The sequence below is a fragment of the Limanda limanda genome, chromosome 15 (assembly GCF_963576545.1).
Source record: "Limanda limanda chromosome 15, fLimLim1.1, whole genome shotgun sequence".
Taxonomy (NCBI): domain Eukaryota; kingdom Metazoa; phylum Chordata; class Actinopteri; order Pleuronectiformes; family Pleuronectidae; genus Limanda; species Limanda limanda.
Genome location: NC_083650.1, coordinates 26,541,534 through 26,552,979, shown reverse-complemented (window position 1 = coordinate 26,552,979; position 11,446 = coordinate 26,541,534). Strand labels below are relative to the sequence as shown.

General features: G+C 45.5%; 3 protein-coding genes across 3 annotated transcripts in view; 1 reads left to right on the top strand and 2 right to left on the bottom strand.

The window, feature by feature from the left end:
* The window catches only part of aifm2 (apoptosis inducing factor mitochondria associated 2), a 5,143-nt gene extending 4,633 nt beyond the window's left edge, over positions 1–510 (top strand). The window contains exon 9 of the mRNA XM_061087564.1: positions 287–510. Within this exon, the coding sequence (XP_060943547.1) occupies positions 287–438 (152 nt within the window). The 3' untranslated portion in view covers positions 439–510. The remainder of the gene's footprint in view (positions 1–286) is intronic.
* A 727-nt stretch (positions 511–1,237) lies between these two features.
* On the bottom strand, positions 1,238–6,534 carry LOC133020374 (elongation of very long chain fatty acids protein 6-like). Its single transcript, XM_061086899.1, has 4 exons — positions 6,437–6,534; positions 5,357–5,488; positions 3,946–4,097; positions 1,238–2,040 (listed from the first exon to the last, which is right to left on the bottom strand). Exons 1-4 carry the CDS (start codon positions 6,532–6,534, stop codon positions 1,619–1,621), a joined length of 804 nt encoding a protein of 267 aa, XP_060942882.1. The 3' UTR covers positions 1,238–1,618.
* A 3,323-nt stretch (positions 6,535–9,857) lies between these two features.
* psda (pleckstrin and Sec7 domain containing a) overlaps positions 9,858–11,446 on the bottom strand; it is a 28,160-nt gene continuing 26,571 nt past the window's right edge. Inside the window, exons 19-20 of the mRNA XM_061086898.1 lie at positions 11,237–11,380; positions 9,858–10,660 (exon numbers count right to left, since the gene is read on the bottom strand). Coding sequence (XP_060942881.1) covers positions 10,361–10,660; positions 11,237–11,380 — 444 coding nt within the window. The 3' untranslated portion in view covers positions 9,858–10,360. The remainder of the gene's footprint in view (positions 10,661–11,236; positions 11,381–11,446) is intronic.

Genomic DNA, 11,446 nt, shown 5'->3' with positions numbered 1-11,446 from the left:
ACACACAGGTACACACGCACACACACAGGTACACACACACACACACAGGTACACACACACACACACAGGTACACACACACACACAGGTACACACACACACACACAGGTACACACACACACACAGGTACACACACACACACAGGTACACACACACACAGGTACACACACAGGTACACACACAGGTACACACACACACACACACACACACACACAGGTACACACACACACCTGTCTGTTTCACTCACCTGAGGAGCCGCTGGCTGACTGATGCGTCTCTGGTTGCTAGGCAGCGTCACCATGTTGCTGGCGATGGGCCCGGACGACGGCGTCGGGCAGTTTAACGGTTGGAAGTTACCACGATGTGCCGTCGTCCTCGGGAAGAGTCGAGATCTGCTGCTGTGGAAGAGCTGGAGGGACATGAAGCAACAACAACCCTGAGAGAGACACACACACACACACACACACACGTTTGTACTTCATGTTGTGTATTAAACGTGATTCTCTACTCGATGGATGTGATCAGTTCTTGAGACTCGTGTGTTCGACTCCAAACGTTCATCAAGGAAACGAGAAGTGGACAACGAGCCGAGTGTTGAACACGGAGTCGACAACAAAACACTGTTTCACTGAAGTCCGATCGAAGGCTGTTTGCCTGATGTGCAGAGAAACTGTCGCAGTTTTCATGGAGTACAACACTTAGCTACGAAGCATGCTAACTACGCTAACTACGCTAACTACGCTAGCAAGCAGTCAACGTTAGAGCGGTGGCTGCAGCTCAGAGGTCGGCGACTGATTTACAGACTCAGCAACATTTTTTTTCAGAGACAAACTTTGATTAAAGAGTCATCGACCAAGACAAGTTGTTTGGTGTCATTCTAAATATCAAAGGGTAGCAAACCTTTCTCTGAACACGGGTTTGTGTTAAATGTTCTTGCAGATAAGTGCTTTGCTACTTGGTAAAGACCAAATCCTTTCATGTGATGATGTCATTTATATTAGTTCACAGAAACACTCCATCCATCTGTTCCTGGCCCCGCCCCTCTGTCAAAGTTTAGAACCCATTGTGGCCGCGAGTCAGAATGTTTGCCCCCCCCTGTTGGAGACTCAAACTGGTCCTCACAAAGATGTACAAGCGAGCGCACACACACACACATTCAATACGTGTGTTTGTACACAACAGTTTGTTTGGTGTTTAAACTCAATGAAACTTATTGTATTACACATTTTTACACGAAGCATAAATGTAAAAAACTTTATTAACAATATATCAAATATTTTTCTCTCGTCACAAACTTCAGTGACCGATGTTTTCATCCAGATCCTCGTCATCGTTTCCTTTGAAGAGCCGACACACCCACAATGACATGAGTAACACAATGACATGAGTAACACAATAACATCACAAACATTATAAATAAATGAACATAACACAGAGGAACTGTCATGAACTCGTCCAGCAGCCAATCAGAAGCCTTCATTCGTCTCATGAATACTTTTGTCCCGAAACACGATCGATCAACTGGTCATCGGCTCGTTGATCAAAATCAAACTGTTTGGATGATCATGTGACTTCCTGTTTCCTCGTCCTCGTCACTGACTCCGCCCCTCCTGGCCCCTCCTACTCGGTCTTGGCGGGGGCGTGGCGGCGCAGGTAGGCGTGGTAGAAGAAGTTGCAGAAGAGCAGCAGGTAGCTGAGGTACATGAGCGCCGCCCACAGCAGGTTGCTGAGGTGGGAGTGGCAGTCGCCCTGCGGCATCCAGCCGTACACCAGCCCGACCACGGCCAGGCCCATCGCCATCTGAGCCATCTGAGCGCTGGTGATGAGCACGGCCAAGGGGCGTGGCACGCGCAGGCCGGCGGCGCGCGCAGCGTAGTAGCTGTACATGAGGGCGTGCACGCAGTAGTTCATGGTCATGAACCAGCCGCCGCCGGCCACCATGTCTTTGTAGGAGAACCAGGAGTAGAGCAGCACGGTGATGTGGTGGAACCAGTGCAGGAAGAGCAGCTTCTGCTTCCTCAGCACCACGAACACAGTGTCGCCTGCAACACAAACACACAAACACACAGACACACAAACACACAGACACACAAACACACAGACACACAAACACACAGACACACAAACACACAAACACACAAACACACAGACACACAGACACACAAACACACAAACACACAAACACACAAACACACAGACACACAGACACACAGACACACAAACACACAGACACACAAACACACAGACACACAAACACACAGACACACAAACACACAAACACACAAACACACAGATTAACACAAACACACAAACACACAGACACACAAACACACAAACACACAGATTAACACAAACACACAAACACACAAACACACAGACACACAAACACACAAACACACAGACACACAGACACACAAACACACAAACACACAGATTAACACAATCAGCATTTATTATATATCATTTTATACAATAATATTGTCTTTTGCACACTCTGTCTACATATTCTTAGACTCATAGTATATTATATTACCTATTGTATAGTCAAATACTTATATTCATATTCATACCTCTACTATATATTATATCATACTCTCTGTATATTCTTGTTTACATAAGTCTATATACACATATTTATACATGCGTACATGTTATAATTATTATTATTATATTACTACTATTATTATTATATATACTGTTGCTGCCATTATTACTATATACAGCTATTATATTGGTATAATTACTATCATATATAAATATATACTATGTTATAATATATACTATATATACTGTGCTATTTTTATATACTGTCTAACAATAACATTACCATCATATCATCAGTACTATTACCATCATCTTGTCACTGCACCTTATCTACCTATTTATCTTGTGTTTCTGTTTTTATTCTTTCTACCTCAATATGTTTTATTTTATTCTATTGTATTTTATTGTATTCAAATATACCGGCTGCTATGACGACTGAATTTCCCTTCGGGGATGAATAAAGTACTCTCTCTCTCTCTCTCTCTCTCTCTCTCTCTCTCTCTCTCTCTCTCTCTCTCTCTCTCTCTCTCTCTCTCTCTCTCTCTCTCTCTCTCTCTCTCTCTCTCTCTCTCTCTCTCTCTCTCTCTCTCTCTCTCTCTCTCTCTCTCTCTCTCTCTCTCTCTCTCTCTCTCTCTCTCTCTCTCTCTCTCTCTCTCTCTCTCTCTCTCTCTCTCTCTCTCTCTCTCTCTCTCTCTCTCTCTCTCTCTCTCTCTCTCTCTCTCTCTCTCTCTCCCTCCATCCATCCATCCATCCATCCATCTATTAATCTGGTGAAGATGACATGTTTAAAACCCAGTAACAGTTCAAGAGAAGAAACGCTCATGTAACGAGCTGAGAACAGGAGAACCAGGAGCAGAACATGAGAACCAGGAGCAGAACCTGAGAACCAGGAGCAGAACATGAGAACCAGGAGCAGAACCTGAGAACCAGGAGCAGAACATGAGAACCAGGAGCAGAAAATGAGAACCAGGAGCAGAACATGAGAACCAGGAGCAGAACCTGAGAACCAGGAGCAGAACATGAGAACCAGGAGCAGAACCTGAGAACCAGGAGCAGAACATGAGAACCAGGAGCAGAAAATGAGAACCAGGAGCAGAACATGAGAACCAGGAGCAGAACCTGAGAACCAGGAGCAGAACATGAGAACCAGGAGCAGAAAATGAGAACCAGGAGCAGAACATGAGAACCAGGAGCAGAACCTGAGAACCAGGAGCAGAACATGAGAACCAGGAGCAGAACCTGAGAACCAGGAGCAGAACATGAGAACCAGGAGCAGAACATGAGAACCAGGAGCAGAACATGAGAACCAGGAGCAGAACCTGAGAACCAGGAGCAGAACATGAGAACCAGGAGCAGAACATGAGAACCAGGAGCAGAACATGAGAACCAGGAGCAGAACCTACCGAGCTCCGGAGCTTTGCTGAGGACGAAGGCGTAGGCCCAGAACCTGCTGACCGGTCCACTGTAGAAGCTCTGGTCACACACAGAGCTCCTGAAGCCAGCGCTGCTCAGGATGTGGAACATGAAGGAACCGGTCCGGAGGGCACCAAGGATGCTGAGCACAGGAGAACACAGGAGAACATGAGGACATGGTGGAACACAGGAGAACATGAGGACATGGTGGAACACAGGAGGACATGGTGGAACACAGGAGAACATGAGGACATGGTGGAACACAGTCAGAAAACATCAGAACATCTTTTCAGATCAGAAACTTTCAACTGACTGAAAAGTTGTCTTTTAGGAGGACATGTCCAGACATGAACCACATGACAGATAAAATAAAAAGTTAAATTGCCGCTGTCCCACTGTGTATTTAAACGTTGGTTAAACGTTGGTCGACCTTTAGAACACTAGTCTACAAACATCTGGCTGAGATGTGGCCACGGGTTTTCTTCATCTGCTTTAATCTCAAGGGAAAGTTCGATGCTTCCACTTGTTGCTCGTCATCCTTCTCTAGCTCTCGTGACCTCGACTCCATCATCCTCTCTCTGCAGCATCTACCACCAGTGTTGAGCAAGTTCACACTTCATGAACCAGTTCAAAGTTCAGTTCATACAAGTAAACATGAACAGTTCACGTTCATAGTTCACCATTTAAATTCTGAACGAGTTCAAAGTTCAGTTCATACAAGTAAACATGAACAGTTCACGTTCATAGTTCACCATTTAAATTCTGAACGAGTTCATGGTTCAGTTCATTTCATAGTTTTAAGGTAGAAAGTGAGAATGAAAGACTTAACTTTTTTTTTTAAAACTTTATCCATCACTCCTTTGCCTTAAACTGTACTTCATATCTATCAATTACTAAAATAAATGTTTGTTTTATTTTGTTTTATTATTGCTAATTTTGCCTGTTTATTTATTCATACCCTGCAAACAAATGGCACAACAAATCAAAGTTTTGATACATTTATTTTGAAATGGTTACTTTTATTTTGAAAAGGCACTTCCTGAATAATACGGAAACGATCTCTACTGGCAGGTGAGCCACTGCAGTGAGAGTTGCCTTGCGCCTTGAACTAAGTTTTCTTTTTACTCAGTAACAGATGTAATTTCCAATGTAGCGAAGCACAATACTTCAGTCAAAATCTACTTGAGTAAAAGTAAAATTACCCATTTTAAAAACTACTCAATTACAGTAACGTGAGTAAATGTAATTTGTTACTTTACACCTCTGGTGAATACACCTGGTGCTTTATGGTCTATTTGACTCTGAATGATCATAACCTATAGAAACCACCAGTGGAGTCGCCCCCTGCTGGTCACTACACAGAAGACGGGTTTCAGGCTTCACGCAGTGAGCGTGTCTCACCTGAAGAGGGCGAGACTGAGCGACCAGAGGACGAGCGGTAGCCGCAGGCTCAGCCGGGGGCGGGGCCTCATGTAGTTCTTCCCCGCAAACACCAGGGCGGCGTAAAGAGCACAGAACACAAAGGATATATTCCTGCAGGAAAAAGATAAAAAAAACAAAATGATCAGTTAACGTACAATAAGGCATCGTCATGACAACACACTCACACACACTTAACTTACAAGAGACGGAACGGACAATAGAACTGTTCTCACGCGTTTTATTTATTTATGTTGGATTTCCAGGATAAGATTATTTTAATAAACGGTTTTATTCATTAACAAACTCAATGTTTAGTTTTAAAAACATTGACCAATTCAAAGATGTAATAAAATACTGAAACTGAAGAAAACTGATATTTAAAACCTTATAAATAATATCAATAATGAACACATGATAATATCATGTAAATAATAAAATCCTCTAAAAATTTTAATTTCTTTCTGCAGGACAGTTCATCCTCCAACACGAGAGGTTTGGGCTAATTCATATTTTAACTTGAATTAATTTGTTAAAAAGTTGAAGATGAATAAAAATGAGTTATTTTTATTAATTGAATAATTAACTTAATTAATACCATGCTGCTGTTATCACGTATCAAAGCTTGGTCACAACTGTAGTTTCTATTTCAGGAGTTAAACAGCTTCGTTGTGAATAATGATTATATAATATATATTGATATTACATTATATATATTATATGATAAAATTCTTTCATGAGGTTTCATCATCAGTTGTGGGCGGGGCTGAAACTGTGTGCCTGGAATGTGACAGGCGTGACGTCATCCCCCTGTGACTCAGACTCTATAGAACCAGCTGCTTCCGGTGGGTCGGAGCTGTCAGCTTCAGTATCGAACAAACCGGTTCCGGTGGAACAGTGGACTGACCACAGCCGGTTCGTTCACCGGTTCGATACCGAAACGCAGACAACACGAACCCGCCTTCACAGTGACGTCACACCGCAGCTGAGTTTCGTTCTAAATCATGTTTAATATAATATAACGAAATATGACAAAATGAAACAAAGGTTTCCGTCACTGACCAGTTGTCTTTCATCCAGAGAATCGAACCTGTGTCGTCGAACCGCCGCTCGAAGCTCAGCTCGGTGAGGGGCGGAGCCTCGCTGGAGTTCAGGTCCATGGTGCTGCACAGCGGGGGGGTCTGTCCCGGGCTCCTGCTGCCTCTCACCTCTCTCTCTCTCTCTCTCTGTCTCTCTCTCTCTCTCTGTCTCTGTCTCACCTCACCTGTCTCTCTCTCTCTCTCTTACCGGTCTCTCTCTCTCGCTCTCTCTCTCTGTCTCACCTCACCTGTCTCTCTTTAACTGTGTCCTCACCGGTCTCTCTCTCTCTCTGTCTCTCTCTCTCTCTGTGTCTCTCTCTCTGTCGCTCTCTCTCTCTGTCTCACCGGTCTCTCTCTCTCTTACCGGTCTCTCTCTCTCTCTGTCTCTCGCTCTCTCTCACCTCTCTGTCTCTCTCACCGGTCTCTCTCTCTCTCTCTCTGTCCTCACCTGTTTTCTCACCGGTCCCTCTCTCTCTCTCTGTCTCACCGGTCTCTCTCTTTCTCTCTCTCTCAGTCTCTCTCTCTCTGTCTCACCTCACCGGTCTCTCCCTCTCTCTCTCACCGGTCTCTATCTGTCTCTCACCTGGGGCTTCCGGTCTATTTAAAGCTCGTCACCTGGGGGCGCGGCCGCGGGAAATACCTGTGCTGCGTTCAGGACAGTAGGAAATATCTCGATTACATAAATCTATATAAATATCTACATCTATGTATATATAAAAATATTGAATAAATGATGATGATTAAAGCGTAGTAACGTATTAATGTACATATAATTTAATGTACATATTCTAAACATCTGTGTAGAATCCCCAGTAGAATCCAGATGTTTGTTTCCACTGTTTCTGTTCAAGAGTTTTCATCTTATTAAACATCCTGTAAATCTTTACTTGAAATGAATAAAAACAGACACCGACAATCAAAATGAGTTTCACTCTCGTCTTTATTTTTGTGTCTACGCCTCCGAATGATACAAACATGTTTGTGACTCAGTTTACAGCTGAAATTAAAACATAGTGATCCACAGCTGGAGTCAACATGTGTCCACACGGAGATCCGAGTCAGCTGACGTCACGTCCTCCTCTGATTGGTTCAAACTAAGACAGAAGAAGTTGAAGCTGTTTCCTTCGTCACGCTGAACTCAGGCATCTGAAGAACAAGACAACTACTTCCTGTTTACTCAGACTATCTGATTGTAATCTGATTACCTGAAACACATTTTAATAGCAGGTGTAAACAGAGTCCAAGTTTCACTACGACCAAAACCTCACAGGAAGTGGACAGTATGTACAGCGATTGGTCGGCGAGCTGGCAGCAACATTCAGCCGCAGCAAAGCCCCAAAACATTCACAGAAACGAGGACGAAAAGAATAAATAAAACAGTCGAGTCGACATCTGTCGCTCTGAAATATCTAAAGCAAAGTGTCCTAATCCACAGCGAGCGCTAGCGAGGTCGTCAGCCCGACGACAATATGGCTTCTCAATGTCAACGTGTATTTACAGAGTTCGGATACAGACGAGGAGCTGAAGCGGTAGAAGTCGTCCGACGCTGCGTTACATTGCACAGTGCAAAAAGTCTTACTGGATATTTGAGTAAATAGGACCTGGGGGTCAGAGGTCAAACAGCCTGCGTCCGTCGGCATGCCGCTTTGTGAACGAGACGAAGATGGACGGACGGGGTCAAAGGTCACATTTCATTTCAAAGAAACAAACGGAATCACGGAGGGGGGGTGATGGTCTGAGGTTACATCGTCATGACAACAAGAGGTCGTGGTGATCAGGTGACATGAGGAGAGTTCAGAGCACAGACGACCAGAAGGATTGTTGATGGTGGTTCTGCTCCGGTCAAATAAATAACGAACGACGCCATCGACAGATTCAACTTTGCCATGAGACAGAGAGGAAGAGGAGGATGAGGAGGAAGTGAAGAAGATGGAGGAGGAAGAGGATCTTAACGACTGCTGTTGTTGACGATGAAGAGGTGAAGAGATGAATTCTCATTGGTCCCTGACACTTCACACCTTCTCCTCCAGCTGATCCATCATCATCATTTCACATGAACATTTCTTCTTCATCAGTGACGAAGACGATGTGGACGGATTCAAACTCAGTTTCCAGCATCAGACAGAAAACTAGTTTCATTCAAGAGCAAACATCGAACTCTTTTCATTTCGAATGTACAGCAACTACATTAAGTGTTTATTATTATTATAGTTTATTAGTATTAAGAGTTTGATTGATTGATTTAATTTGGTGTTGAACGAAAGTCACATTTTCATTATAATTATAAACCATTCAAAGTGTTTTCTGTTATCAAGGTTTAATTAAATTTCTTTTATGTTTCATTTCCTCTTTTCTTATCTTCAGAATTATTTATGATTTGATTGTTGCTCAGTGTTTGGTCACTAACGATCCTCCGTACGAGCAGAACTTGAGAAAAACGACAGAAATAAAACAAACTGCAGTGACACTGATCAGCCTCCGTACATCATGTTCTCACACACACAGACACACACACACACACACACACAGACACACACTCACACAGACACGCACAAACACACGCACACACACACAGAGGGGGAGGTTTTGTATGTTTGTTGTTCGTTCTGACTCGGAATCTCACCCCCCTCCTTCTCCACCTCCCCCCCTTTGCTCGGTCGTTGCAGCAACACTCCCACACTCTGTCTGTCATGTGTGGTCGTCAAGGCAACCGTCCTCCCTGTCGGTTGCTAGGAGAAGCAGATGATGGCGACGCATGAGGTCAGTGTTTGTCACTGTGAAACAAAAAGTACAGACAAACCCCGATCCTGTAGGATCCAGAAGGGTCGTTCAGGGTCGCAGAGAGTCCTGTTGGGTCCTGTGGGGGCTCGGGGGTCCTGGAGGAACCTGTTGGGTCCTTCAAGGCATTGGAGGGTCCTGTTGGGTCCTGTGGGGCTTGGAGGGTCCAGGATGTACCTGTTGGGTCCTTCAGGGTTGTGGAGGGTCCTATAGGATTCTGAGGGGTCCTTCAGGGCTCTGGAGGGTCCTGGAGGTACCTTTTGGGTCCTTCAGGGCTCTGGAAGGTGCTGTGGGGTCCTTCAGGACTCTGGAGGGTCCTGGAGGTAACTGTTGGGTCCTTCCGGGCACTGGAGGGTCCTATAGGATCCTGAGGGGTCGTTCAAGGCTTGGAGGGTCCAGGATGTACCTGCGGAGTCGTTCAGGACTCTGGAGGGTCCTGTTGGGTCCTTCAGGGCTCTGGAGGGTCCTGGAGGTACCTGTTGGGTCCTTCAGGACTCTGGAGGGTCCTGTTGGGTCCTTCAGGGCTCTGGAGGGTCCTGGAGGTACCTGTTGGGTCCTTCAGGACTCTGGAGGGTCCTGTTGGGTCCTTCAGGGCTCTGGAGGGTCCTGGAGGTACCTGTTGGGTCCTTCAGGACTCTGGAGGGTCCTGTTGGGTCCTTCAGGACTCTGGAGGGTCCTGGAGGTAACTGTTGGGTCTTTCAGGGCACTGGAGGGTCCTATAGGATCCTGAGGGGTCCTTCAGGGCTCTGGAGGGTCCTGTTGGGTCCTGTTGGGTCCTTCAGGACTCTGGAGGGTCCTGGCGTCAAACACAATAGTCTCTGATGTTTAAGCTTAATCTGCATCACTTCCACAAAGTCCCTGAAATGAAAGCTCGAACAGGAAATAAAGCTTTTATTTTGAAACTCAGCAGCGGTTTTGTGCAGAAATGGCGTCTTCAAGTTTCAACATCAGCTGCGTCTCTGATGTTTCTTCTTCTGTGACGAGTGTCTCTTCCCCCGATGATCTCCAACGCCTTAGCTCAGCCAATCACGATGTGACTGAGGTTTAATAGAAAAGGTTTAAAGGAGGATGTCAGCCATGATGCTTCGTGTCCATCTCCAGCTTCACCAGCAGCCACACGCTTGCCGTCTTACGGCGCCCCCTCCTGGTTGCTGCTCTGCTTCTGCAGCTCAGCCTGCTGGTTGCTCCCGTTCTTCTTCTTGCTTCCCTCCCTGCTGGCGGACGATGACGACGTGACCTTTAAGCTCTTTGACGTCTTGGTTCCACGGATTTTCTCCTTGTTGGCGGCGTCCTGAGGCAGCGAGGGGCTGGAGTGTGTCCTCTGCAGGCCTCCGTCGTCAAACAGCCGGGACTCGAAGGCCGTCAGGTCCTCGTCTCCGCTCGCCAGCTTGGCCCTGAGCAGCATGGCGTACGTACCGTAACGAGTTTTCTGTAGAGGACAGAGACGGAGACGTTAACGATGTCCCCGTCAGTGATGTCACTCGTTTGGCCTTTTAAAGGATGACATCACCGAGGGTCACATGTTCAGACTTATAAGAAACTACAGCCAGCCGCTGTTAGCTTAGCATTAAGACTGCAATCAAAGCAAACAGCTAGCCTAGCAATGTGAAGCATCATCCACAGTTTAAATTCATTATGACACAGTGAAAAAATCATAATGAATAACACCAGCTCTGTAACTAACGAGCTATTAAACAGCTTTAAGTGAGCGACATGTTCCCGACACCGAACAAACTCAATCTGCTGCGATGAAGACGAGCAGACGAGTCGTACACAAACATGCACATACATGAAAATTAGATATAAACTCAAACGTTCACTCGTCAAATCATCTGAAACAGAACGAAACTGAAACAGCAAATTAAAAACAGTAGAAAATGTCGGAGCTGGCGTCAAACTGTGTCATCACTTGTATTTAAACTTGTATTTTCTTTCAGTTTCCCGAACCTCGTGACGTTTTACTCTGAAAAATGCCAAACAGGAAATGGCCCTGCAGGAATATCACCTCAAACTCCAGGTAATCCTGTCGGAGTTTCTGTTCCTCCAGCTCACGACCTTTGACCTTTCGGTTCGGCGTGGAGGTCGTGAGGTCGGCCAGCTCGGACGAAACGCCCCTGAAGCGGTTCTCGTGAGACTTGACCTGCTCTTCCTGTCGAGTCAAAGCAAAGGATTCTGGGATTTGTGCGGCTTCCACATATAGAGTTTACCCACAATC